Consider the following 13,001-nt stretch of genomic DNA (forward strand, 5'->3'; position numbering starts at 1 on the left):
ATTCCTCTAGGGAACAAAAAGCTCCGGGCTTTCATGACCCTGGTAGTCACTTCCCAACCTTCCCCTTGAAATCCTCACTGCTATCCTTTAGCTCTGTAGGACTGTGCATAGCGTGGTGCCCAAGTGCAGGTCTCAGAGGCCATCTCGTTCGTTCCTTGGTTTCTCTTGCAAATTTCCACAACTCCATGCTTTCTGCTGCAGGCCGGTCTTGAACCCAGCGCTCTGCCGAGAGGATGGGGGCAGACGGGGAAACAGTGGTCTTGAAGAACATGCTCATTGGCGTCAACCTGATCCTTCTGGGCTCCATGCTCAAGCCCTCAGAGTGTCAGCTGGAGGTCACCACGGAAAGGGTCCAGAGACAGGCGGTGGAGGAGGAAGGAGGCACTGCCAGCTACAATACATCCGGCAAAGAGCAGCCGGTGGTCTTCAACCACGTGTACAACATTAACGTGCCCCTGGACAGCCTCTGCTCCTCGCGGCTGGAGGCCTCGGCCGAGCAGGAGGTGAGTGCCGAAGACGAGGTGCTGACAGAGTACACGGGCCAGACCTCGGACCACGAGAGCCAGGTCACCTTCACCCACAGGATCAACCTCCCCAAAAAGGCCTGCGCATGCGCCAGCTCTGCCCAGGTGCTGCAGGAGCTGCTGAGCCGAATCGAGATGCTGGAGAGGGAGGTGTCGGTGCTTCGGGACCAGTGCACCAGCAACTGCTGCCAGGAAAGTGCGGCCACAGGTAGAGTCTGGGAGTTTGCAGCCGGTCTCAGGAGGGAGGGAGGGCGCTGAGCAGAGAGGGAGAGTGAAGGAGGGTGAGCCACCACTCCCCTCGAAATCTGGCACCTCTTCACACAGAGGGAAAGAAGTGCCCTAGTCTGTAGCTCTCTGTTCAGACGTCTCTAAGATCTAAATGTGGTCCTTCCCGGGGGATTTGGCGTAGGGATTCTCTACAGCGCTTAGTCAGTTTGAAATACATTAACCTGATTTTGGGGGGATGAGTCAGGTAATGATACATCGGTTCAGCACAGCAACTTCTGTGGTGAGCAGGGAATTTGACGTCTGTCTTCATTCATCTTTGGTTTTCACAGGCTGTTGAATTGATATCTATCCGTGTTAACCTGAGGGACTAGAGAATTCAGGCGCTCTGTTCACTCCATCTCAGTCTTTCTCCCATCTGAGTAAATGATAGTCATTATAGTCTCAGAGGACCTGGCCCCATTTTCTCCAGCAAGATGGAAGTTTCAGCCCCTGCCCCCTCCACGAACGCACGTGGGTGTGCATGCACGTGCACGCACACACCCACTCACAGAGCTTATTACAACCCCCTCCCCTCCAAAGGCTGAGTATCCAGGACTTGCACCCCTAGTCTCACCCACCCCCTGACTAGTAACACTTAGCAATGACTATCTTGACCTCTCTGGGAGAAGTCAGAGCCAGACTTCCCGCCTTCAAATCCTAGCTCTGCTACTTACTAGCTTGTGACTTAAGCAAGTTACATAACCCATGACTTCCTTTCTCCACTGACAAATGGTGACAGACTAGAACAACAAGGAGTTATTAAATATAAAAGCCTCCATTCAGATGAAAGCCTGGCTTCTAGTAGGGACCTCACGTGCAATAGCTGTTATCAGCTGACCCCCAATGAGCAGAAAGTGTGTCCCTTTCTGTGCCCAGCTCCTCTCACCCAAAAGGTACTTTCAACCCATGAAATTCATTCCTTAACAAGAGGACTGTGTCTTCCTTACTATCTTGGGTTCAAGCTTTTACCTTTTATAGTGGTTTAAATTAACCACTATAGTTATAGCATGGTAAGGGCCAGGGCAGGAGATATGCATAGAATCCTAAAAAGATCACAGCAAACAGTCACCAAATGAGACAAGTTCTGGGAAGCCTTTGAAGTGACCCTAGTGCTAAGTTGTGATGAATGAGCAGAGTTAGTTAGATGGCGGGAAGGAGAGGGAGTGGGATGTGGCTGCAGCACATGTGACCTTGTCCTGCATCACAGGCCTGGAACTCAGCATACAAGCCCTCAGATCCCCTTCCGTCCCCATAGCCAGCACCTGGGCGTCTTGGTCAGGGGCTGTCCTTGGGCTGTAAGAACCTCTTTGGCCTGCCCCAGGGAGACAATGGACATTTACACCCTCCAAGGACAGCCTTTCATCCCAGCTGAGGTGTGGCTTACACTGTGTCCAGAAGACCCTGCAGGACTGAACCGAAGTGACCCCCCCAGGACTTTGCCTGATAATGTGTCTGGCTTGGGCTCCAACCTCCTGAGTCTCCCCTTCTCCCTGACCAGTTTTTCCCGGGAGCACTTCCCAGTAAGTCACTCTCATCTGAATTCTCATCTAAAGTCTGCTTCTAGGGAACCCAAGCCAAGACACACTGAAGGTGAGCCCCTGAAGGACGAGGGACCCGATCTCACTCATCCTCGCTCCCAGCGCTGTGCCAGGCACAACCGCTATTAGATGAAAACATTCATGAAGTCGATGATGTACCAAACTAGCTTGAGCTTAATTCTCAGCAACACAAATCTGATCAGAGAGTGAGGAGAGGTCTCTGCCCACCCCTCCCATACCCCGTTTACAGGAGGTTCCACTGCTGCCCTTTGACCTTCTCCTTGGCCATTCCAGGACAACTGGATTATATCCCTCACTGCAGTGGCCACGGCAACTTTAGCCTCGAGTCCTGTGGCTGCATCTGCGATCAAGGCTGGTTTGGCAAGAACTGCTCGGAGCCCTACTGCCCCCTAGGCTGCTCCAGTCGGGGCGTGTGTGTGGATGGCCAGTGCATCTGTGACAGTGAGTACAGCGGCGACGACTGCTCTGAGCTCCGGTGCCCGACAGACTGCAGCTCCCGGGGGCTGTGCGTGGACGGGGAGTGTATCTGCGAAGAGGCCTACACTGGCGAGGACTGCAGCGAGCTGAGGTGCCCTGGGGACTGTTCGGGGAAGGGGAGATGTACCAACGGTACCTGCCTGTGCCAGGAGGGCTACGCTGGTGAGGACTGCGGCCAGCAGCGGTGTCTGAACGCCTGCAGTGGGCGAGGACACTGCCAGGAGGGGCTCTGCTTCTGTGAAGAGGGCTACCAGGGCCCTGACTGCTCGGCAGGTAGGGAGGGGAGCTCGGCGGGGCCTTTGTCAAGGGTGGTGCGGCAAACTGGCTGGAGGTGGGAAGAGAGATGGGAGGGAAGGTGAATTTTAGGCCGAAGAATTCCCAACTGGGTCATGTACACTTGCTTTCCAAGACAGCTGATTTCTTGAGTCAATCACAATTGATGAGGAAGATTTAAGTGGGGAAGGGTGGAAACCAGAAAAGGTCAAGTTCAGGATGAAAGCTGAATCTTACCCCAAGACTGGAACAAAGTCAATGGTAATAATGGTGACAGCATTTCACTGTCCTTGAGATGGAAGAAAGCAGAGAGTCAGACCATGGTACCACCTTAGGCAAGGGACCACTCTAACTCAGCGGGCTTCCCAGAGTTCCACCTGCTCCAAAATATCCCCCTTGCCCGTTGCCATATTCTGGGGACACGTCCTTTCACAGTGTTAGGGCATGCGATGGCGGTTAGTCTGTGATAACCAGACTAGCAGGGCACTCTGGCACTCTGGTTATTTTGGAGCTTGCATATTGCAAAGTGTTATTAATTTTTGAAATGATCTAGTGTCCACATGGATAAAAGTATTTATAGGCAAGGAATTACTTGTAAATAGGAATAAACTACTAAAGGCATCGAGCAACAACTCATATTCCAACTATTAGTACAGAATATTACAAGGTTACGAGTCGCTTTGTTCCAGATGACATACCAAATTGGAACCAACCCCATATGTGTCTGCACCATGGAAACCAATACAAAGGTGATGTCCCAAAAGGAGGACCTAAATCTATCAGTGGGAAAATACCAATATCTCACTGGAGATCATTTTCTTTTGCCTAAAATCAGATTATTGTCATTATCTCACTGTTACTGCTCATCTTCTGAATAAATCAGTGACTCTCACTGTTAAATTTGTGTTTTAAACAGTACAGATTGAGTGATTGATCTTGATCTTTTCCATTCATAGTTCAATCTGTAACAGTGGGCTCAGAGTGCTCATTGGGAAAATTTAAAATAAAAAATAACAACAAACGAACACTTTTAAGCTTTCTGATGGGTTGATTCTAGGAATTTTCTGATCAGCCTTCTGACCTTGGTTTAAGGGGGAAATCCTGGGAGGCCAGCTTCACCAGCCTTTTATTCTTGAGCATCATCAATGATTCCCACCTAGGTACCAGACCAGTCAGACAAGTCTCCTGCACCTGCAACTTCAACTTAAAATTTTTTAAAAGATCGATGGCAACAACTAAAAGATAAACAACAACCTACTGCTTAGGAAAAAAAATATTTTCACGTTCTTCCATTTTTTTCCATAGTCGATGATTTCATTTAGCCTCCTAATTTTGTTTACTGAATATCTTACTGAAAATATGAATAGCTGTTATACCAATTGTTCAGAAGGAAAAGTCAAGCAGAAGTTAAGCTTCATCATTTCTGAATCCAAAGTCACTAGGTAATTGCTGGGAAGAGGAGGCGGAAGCATGATCCTAGTTCCCACCCACAGGACGAGGCTCCATGAGGCCCCATCAGAGAATGCTAAGGGTCCATTTGGGCCCTTTTCTATGTACGGCTATTCTATAGTTCACATCCTTCTTAATAAAATTGATCTCTGTTGGGTTGTACATACTTCTCATGTTCTTGACCCTCCTTTTCCACGGGGACAGGTTCATTATACAGAATCTTAATCTGATCCAGGGTCCAAACTGAACTGGAGATAAGCCCTTCTGGTCACTCAGGGAAGACTCAGCAGCTGCTAGCATAGCTACAACTGGGTTGAGCCCAAACTATGAGCACATGTTACCTATAACACGTTACCTCTGTGCTGTTTGAGGAAGACTTCTGGACGCCCAGATAAATTACTTTACAGGTTCCCAAAGCATGTGAGGAGGGACAGTTGCATAATCTCCATCTGTTTCTATAGCAACCATGGAGCCCCCACTCATTGCAGCAGGTGCTGCTCTCAAGGCTTTCTTGTCTTTTAAACCAAATGCCATGGGTCTTTTCCAGAGAAGTAACTAGGTCATTATCTAAAGTGCTACTTCACTTGCTCTTTGTGAGAAGGCTCTAGGAGAGGGGCTGCTTATCCACTGTTTGACTTTTCTGGCCAGATGCGCACACTCCAGCATTACTGCTCCCCTCGCCAACAGCAGTGAGGAGAGGAAAGAAGAGAATGGGGAAGGTGAAAACGTGGAGAGCCACAAAATGCACTTCTCCACAGGTCATTCTTTTCTCTCTGGCAAGGGCATGGAAAATGGCTGCCCATTGTGTGGACTTCATTCTGAGGCTCCTTAGGCCACTAGAGCTTGAATGCAATTGAATAGAGTTGACAAGGCCACTCTATTTGACTCCCAGCCTTGATCTTTCTCATAGTGGGCCGTGGGACCAGTGGGACCAGATCTCAACCTTTCTGCCTCTGTTCTCTGGCCGGGTAAAGATAATGGAACAAAAAAATTCATGAATATGAGCACTTAAAACAGGCTTTGAAAGAAGCTACTCTGGGCTTCTCATTTTACAAATTGAAAAAGCAGCAGCCCTGAGAGACAGGAAGATTTTTCTACAGCCAGACAGCTAATTAATGGCAGAGCAAGAATAAGAACCGTGGTCTCCTACCAACTTCTAGCACTCTTTAATCCTCCCTGGGATTCTAAGTAGAGTGGAATCGGAAAATAAAAATTTTGAAAGCCACATACACAAAGAAATAGTCTTTTGATATGAAAGCTGAGCTCTGTCAAATGATAAAAAAATATTAGGTGTTGGAGATGGGGTAAGGAAGCACGTTCAACCATTTGTCCACACCTGCCCCCAGGGAAGGAGGTTAGTGCGGGAGCTGGCTGGTGAGCTGGCCACAACTCCCTGCAAAGCAACAGGATAAAAGAACAACCAGAGCAGGGGCTTGAAACAATCCAGAAAGCCGTTCCCTGGACTTCAGTCAGACCTGCAGAGATTCATCACCATCAGCCTCTGCATCTGCCAGCACTGCAGCCAGCCCAACCTTTGGCACCTGAAATCACTCGCTCCTCCGAGCGAGACACGTCATGGAACTAATTCCAACTGCTCTCACCACATATGTGCAAAATTGATGTGAGATCTAAAAAGTAAACAGCATGGCATCTTTGCAGATAAGCAACTCCAATTCCTCAAGCTGCAGTTTACTCCTTTTTAACTGCCTGCTCTTCCCCAAGTTCCCAAGTTGGAGCCCCAAAGAAAGTAAGACTAAGAATAATTCACAGCCCCCCACACACACTAAATTCCTTGAATCAAGGCATACGGCTCTTTTACAGTTTGCTTTCTAGTTCAATACCATTTCATTTTATAAGAATTACTGACACCCAATGTACACAGCTGCTGCTAAGTTATAGGGTGAAAGGTGACGGTCTCCTCCTTGGAGCCACCGCTCTCAAGAATGCTTCTTTCACAATCGACACCATTGCTTCTTTCTCATCATTACCACCACCAGGCTCAGGTCTCAAGATAAAAAACTTGCCAAGTTAAGTTGTCAAGATGAAAAAATCCTTCTGCACCTGTTTTTTACTTTAAAATTCCCAAATGCTCTGCTTGGATCATTCTCCTTTGTCGTGATTAGCTTTATTTTCTGGAGAAAGGGACTAAAAATGAATACATTGACTTGTCCCAAATGCCCTAAGAATTGTTGGTGACTTGAAATTTGGAATGGCCGTTTCTGTCACCATGACAGGAGGAGTCCCACACAGGAAACTTGGAATCAGCGTGTTGAATAACAAAAGACAGGCCCTAGAGAATCTTTCTTTCTTTTTTTTTTTTTTCTTCTTGTTGTTGTGCTTTTGTTTTATTTATTTTTTATTTTTTAACATCTTTATTAGAGTATAATTGCTTTACATTGTTGTGTTAGTTGCTGCTGTATAACAAACTGAATCAGCCATACGTATACATGTATTCCCATGTCCCCCCCACCTCGCATCTCCCTCTCACCCTCCCTATCCCACCCCTCTAGGTGGTCACATGCACCAAGCTGATCTCCCTGTGCTATGCAGCTGCTTCCCACTAGCCATCTATTTTACATTTGGTAGGGTATATATGTCCATGCCACTCTCTCACTTCGTCCCGGCTTACCCTTCCCCCTCCCCGTGTCCTCAAGTCCATTCTCTGTGTCTGCGTCTTTATTCCTGTCCTGCCCCTAGGTTCTTCAGAACCTTTTTTTTTTTTTTTAGATTCCATGTATATGTGTTAGCAAACGGTATTTGTTTTTCTCTTTCTGACTTACTTCACTCTGTATGACAGACTCTAGGTCCATCCACCTCACTACAAATAACTCAATTTTGTTTCTTTTTATGGCTGAGTAATATTCCATTGTATACATGTGCCACATCTTTATCCGTTCATCTGTTGATGGACACTTAGGTTGCTTCCATGTCCTGGCTATTGTAAATAGTGCTGCAATGAACATTGTGGTACATGACTTTTTGAATTATGGTTTTCTCAGGGTATATGCCCAGTAGTGGGATTGCTGGGTCATATGACAGTTCTATTTTTAGTTTTTTAAGGAACCTCCATACTGTTCTCCACAGTGGCTGTATCAATTTACATTCCCACCAACAGTGCAAGAGGGTTCCCTTTTCTCCACACCCTCTCCGGCATTTATTGTTTGTAGATTTTTTGATGATGGCCATACTGACCACTGTGAGGTGATACCTCATTGTAGTTTTGATTTGCATTTCTCTAATGATTAGTGATGTTGAGCATCCTTTCATGTGTTTGTTGGCAATCTGTATATCTTCTTTGGAAATATGTCTATTTAGGTCTTCTGCCCATTTTTGGATTGGGTTGTTTGTTTTTTTGATATTGAGCTGCATGAGCTGCTTGTATTTTTTGGAGATTAATCCTTTGTCAGTTGCTTCATTTGCAAATATTTTCTCCCATTCTGAGGGTTGTCTTTTCATCTTGTTTATGGTTTCCTTTGCTGTGCAAAAGCTTTTAAGTTTCATTAGGTCCCATTTGTTTATTTTTGTTTTTATTTCCATTTCTCTAGGAGGTGGATCAAAAAGGATCTTGCTGTGATTTATGTCATAGAGTGTTCTGCCTATGTTTTCCTCTAAGAGTTTTAGAGTGTTTGCCCTTACATTTAGGTCTTTAATCCATTTTGAGTTTATTTTTGTGTATGGTGTTAGGAAGTGTTCTAATTTCATTCTTTTACATGTAGCTGTCCAGTCTTCCCAGCACCACTTATTGAAAAGGCTGTCTTTTCTCCATTGTATATTCTTGCATCCTTTATCAGAGATAAGGTGACCGTATGTGTGTGGGTTTATCTCTGGGCTTTCTATCCTGTTCCATTGATCTATATTTCTGTTTTTGTGCCAGTACCATACTGTCTTGATTACTGTAGGTTTGTAGTGTAGTCTGAAGTCAGGGAGTCTGATTCCTCCAGCTCCGTTTTTCTTTCCCAAGATTGCTTTGGCTATTCGGGGTCTTTTGTGTTTCCATACAAATTGTGAAATTTTAGAGAATCCTTCTTAAAAGAAGTTTCTTACCTCTAGGATAAGCACCAGTCTGGAATTCGCATCCTAAACGATAGTCTGAATTATTCACTGATGTAGTTTATTTTTGAGGGCAGTGTATAAATGAAGGAAAGCATCTGGTACAATCAGTAACCCATCCTACAAATTGTAGGGAAAAGAACACACCAAGGATAGATCTTGGTTTGATAATCAGTTCAGCTATGACCCAACTCCCTTACTTTTGGCAAGTCCTTTAGCCTGGGTCTCAGTTTCTCCATTTGTAAAGTTGGGATAATCATATCTACCCAATCTACCTCATAGAGCTGCTATTAAAGGATTTTTTTTTTTAAATCTAGTTAGATGGTTTATCTAAACATGTTTTATAGACTGAAATGCTATGCAAATGTAAAGTGGTATTGTACACTGGCTTAGAGATTCTAGAATCATTGCGCCTGGGTTCAAATCCTACCTTCTGTGTTTGCTGACTCTGTGACTCAGTTTTCTTCTCTATAAAACAGGGGTAAAAATAATACCAATTCCATAGTGTTGGTGAGAGGATGAAATAAGAAAATCTATGTCAGAATGTTTAGCATTGTCCTTGGTGCATAATAAATGCTCTATATAACCATGCAAAATACTGATAGGTTCTATATACCAACTCTTCTTTCCCTGGTCCAGGAGTCATTTGGTATGCATTATACAGGCTACCCCAAAGATCTTAGTGCAATTCAAACCTTTCATCATGCCAGAGTTAGAAATGATATATGCTTATAAACTATCATTTGAAAGTTTGATTATTTAAATTTCATTTACATTCATCTAGTTTTATAAATTTAAAAGAAATAAATTAAAAATTGTTTTTGTTTTGGTCAACATTTGCCATCTTTAATCAGAGGAAGCTCTGCTATCTAGACTGTTTTATACCATTCACAGTTTGGGGCAAAAACAATCAAAGCAAATGCCCAACATTGTAAATATATGTTCCTAATTTCCATGTTATGAGTCCTCATTTACACCTCTGCCAAGGATTTGAGGCTGAGCACCACAGGGAGTGCAGGCACCTTCTTTTCACACGGCCCTGTGACTAGCAGCTGTCTCAGTCCTCTGCTCTTGTAAAGGTGAAAGAGTGAGAATTCTCAGAGGAGAAATTCAACACCAATGACAACTTTTAAACTAACCAAAGCCTCCACTGCATATAAATTTATAAGTTAATTATGACTATTTAAATACTGGCCTGATCTTTGATTTAATCTATGGGCAGGTCCAATTACAGGTATACTGGCATTAACTTCCTAATTGATCTTAAAGTTTCAGTCATTTAATACCCCCACTACTGGTGAATCTTCACTTCCCAAGGGAACCATACATGAAAGGCTATTTCAATGAGGTTTAATTTTTGGTGATTCTCTGAATAGCATTTGAAAAGTAGAACAAGAGAGAAAAGCAAAGCCCTCAAGAATGCTCCTTTCTCATCATCCCCAAAATCAAGGCTAATAAAAATTTGTTTAACACGAGTTACATTTCTTTCAAAACTTAAACAGTCTCCTTTTAACAGGGAAAATAAAGTGTGATTGAATGTCTTCATCAGTCCATGGTATCTAGGATTTACTGTTTTGGCTTCTTGTATTTTGCAAGATAACCGGGAATAAGCCTATATTTCCACTTGCCAAATCAAATACTGGCTCCCAGGGTAATCTGGTAACAATAATTTATTAAACTACCAAAAATATTAGCCAATGTATGCTGTTAAATATCTAACAACTAGCTCTCTGAGGGAAAAAATAAAAAGCCCCGCTTTGTAGCATTTGCCAACTTCCATGGTGTAAATACTCCCTCCGTGGCCAATTTCAAACTACCAACATGAAGTCACTAAATGTAGAGTTGGAAACAGCTGTGCATTAGCACACAATTACATAGTATTTCTACCAGAGAGATACAATACATGTAAATTGACTCAAGGGCATAGCTAATAGTAAAATGTAGTGAAGAAATTTGCCAGTGATGAGTTTGGAGTATTCATAATTTTGTTTTAAAGATAATTTACTTAATTGTAAGTTAATATTGAATACAATTTAATCTTCAATAATGACTATTTAAAACTGTCTTGCAAAATTCTACAATCAACTTTCCTGAGCCAGTAGAAGCCGGCTCCAGCACACCACTAACTCATGGCCCTATAGGGATGGGAGTACTGAGCACAGAAAAGATAAGAACCTGCCTGCAAAGGGAATTACCAATCACTCAAAGGCAATGAGCTGAGCAGAATATACAGACAGGGCATGTGGGGTGGGATGTGAGGAAGGAAGTTGGGTCCAGGATGGGGAAGGCAGTCCTCTGAGCTCATGCTATCTGTGTATTGCCTCCTGGTAGTTGCCCCTCCAGAGGACTTGCGAGTGGCTGGTATCAGCGACAGGTCCATTGAGCTGGAATGGGACGGGCCGATGGCAGTGACGGAATATGTGATCTCTTACCAGCCGATGGCCCTGGGGGGCCTCCAGCTCCAGCAGCGGGTGCCTGGAGATTGGAGTGGTGTCACCATCTCGGAGCTGGAGCCAGGTCTCACCTACAACATCAGCGTCTACGCTGTCATTAGCAACATCCTCAGCCTTCCCATCACGGCCAAGGTGGCCACCCGTACGTACCATTTCCCCATCCTGTTTCATTCTTCTTTTCTCCTACATGAGATCATGGGCATTCACGATAGTAGTGTCTTTTCTTAATTCTTCAGGGATGCCTGCAATAATCATTGCTCTTGAGGGGAAGGGCTTCCAACGTGACCCACTTAGGAAAGGGTACATCATTAAAAAGGCACTTCCAAGAAAGAGTTTCCAAATCCAGGCAACCCCTATCAATTATAGAACCAAAAGGACAAAAAGTACTTTAATTATTGAGTTCTGACTTGTTATAAGCTACTCTGATTAGAAGTCAAGGAAAGTATGAGACTTATATAGACTTCAAATCTAGTTAGAGACTAGAAACCAGGAGATATGAAATAGGATGTATAATAAGCAAGTGCTAAATGGTATGTTACAGATGGTAAGTGTATAACAGAGTGGAAAAAAAAATCTTATTTAAAACCACAAATTAAAACACTCACCTCTCCTCATAGCATTATTTCTTCGTGATCGTTTATTTAGTAAAATATCCTGATAGTCCATTTTGATTATAAACGTTGAGGCTCTAAAGCATCGTTTAGAAAGACAACGGGGCAAAAGAGAGACAGACAGACACAGAGAGCAAGCTAAACTCTTCTCCATGAGAAATGGAAGTGTTCTATTTATAACAGAGAAACTGCTATAGGTATGTATCTATATTTTGTATGTTTATTTAAGCACAGAAAATTTTTTAAAAATTGCATGCCAACTATTAACATTGACTACATCAAAGAGCAGAATAAGAAAGAGATGGGAAGGGGCTGTTATTTAGTTTTCTTTATACACCTCCGAAGTCTTCAATTATCTTTCCAACACCACTTGTCCAGCTCTCAAATGCCAGCTGGGGGTCCAACAATCCAGTTCAATTCAGTTCAATATCTATCCACCTGGAGTTAGCATCAGATCCCAAAAGCTAAGGCTTAAGTCTCACAGGGCCTCCACGTCAGTCGTCAGTCACAAGTCCCAGGTTGTCACCAGGACTTCTGACTGACCAGCTATAAACTTAAGGAGTTCCCACAACCCCTGCTTACTTTTGGTAATTCCTTAGAACTCACAGAGCTTTACTCTCTATTACCAGCTTCTTATAAAGGATACAGCTCAGGAACAACCAAATGGAAGACATGCATAGGGTGAAGTATGGGGTGTGGAGTTTCCATGTTCTTTCTGGACAAGCACCCTTCTCAGTACCTCCATGTGTTCACCAACCCAGAAGCCCTCTGAACCCCGTCGTTTAGGGTTTTCTTATGGAGGTTTCATTACACAGGCATGATTGACGAAACCACTAGCCATTGGTGATTAACTCAAGTCAGCCCCTTTCCCCTCCCTGGAGGTTGGGAGGTGGGGCTGAAAGTTCCAACCCTCTCTCTAAATCATGCCTGGGTTTTTCTGCAGACCAGCTATTTAGGAGGTCCCAGCTACCAGTTATCTCATAATCATACAGAAGATACTTTTATCACTCTTGGAATTCCTAGGGTTTTGGGAGCTGTGTGCCAGGACAAAGACCAAATACTTATTTTTTATTACATAATGCAGAGAATTTAGCAGTAGCAGGAAACGGGAACAAGACGTGACCATGAAACATAAACCCCTGGGTTGGTAAATGGGACTTATCACCAAATATGGGATGAGAGATCTGAGCCCATTTTATGTAGCTCTTAAAGGACAAGATGGTATCTGGGTAACAAATGTCATGAAAGTTCAGAATAAGAAGAGGTTGAAGTAGGAAGAGTTGGCTTTGAAGTCTTCATGGAGGCCCAAGGACTTGAGTTGTGCTTTGAAGGATGTAA

The 13,001-nt window shown here is 44.0% G+C and overlaps 1 protein-coding gene across 1 annotated transcript in view; it reads left to right on the forward strand.

Moving 5' to 3' along the window:
- Nucleotides 1-233: 233 nt before the first annotated feature.
- TNR (tenascin R) overlaps nt 234-13,001 on the forward strand; it is an 89,474-nt gene continuing 76,706 nt past the window's right edge. Inside the window, exons 1-3 of the mRNA XM_061183081.1 lie at nt 234-732; nt 2,624-3,100; nt 10,931-11,194. Coding sequence (XP_061039064.1) covers nt 234-732; nt 2,624-3,100; nt 10,931-11,194 — 1,240 coding nt within the window. The remainder of the gene's footprint in view (nt 733-2,623; nt 3,101-10,930; nt 11,195-13,001) is intronic.

Source organism: Eubalaena glacialis, chromosome 3, assembly GCF_028564815.1.
Source record: "Eubalaena glacialis isolate mEubGla1 chromosome 3, mEubGla1.1.hap2.+ XY, whole genome shotgun sequence".
Lineage (NCBI taxonomy): Eukaryota > Metazoa > Chordata > Mammalia > Artiodactyla > Balaenidae > Eubalaena > Eubalaena glacialis.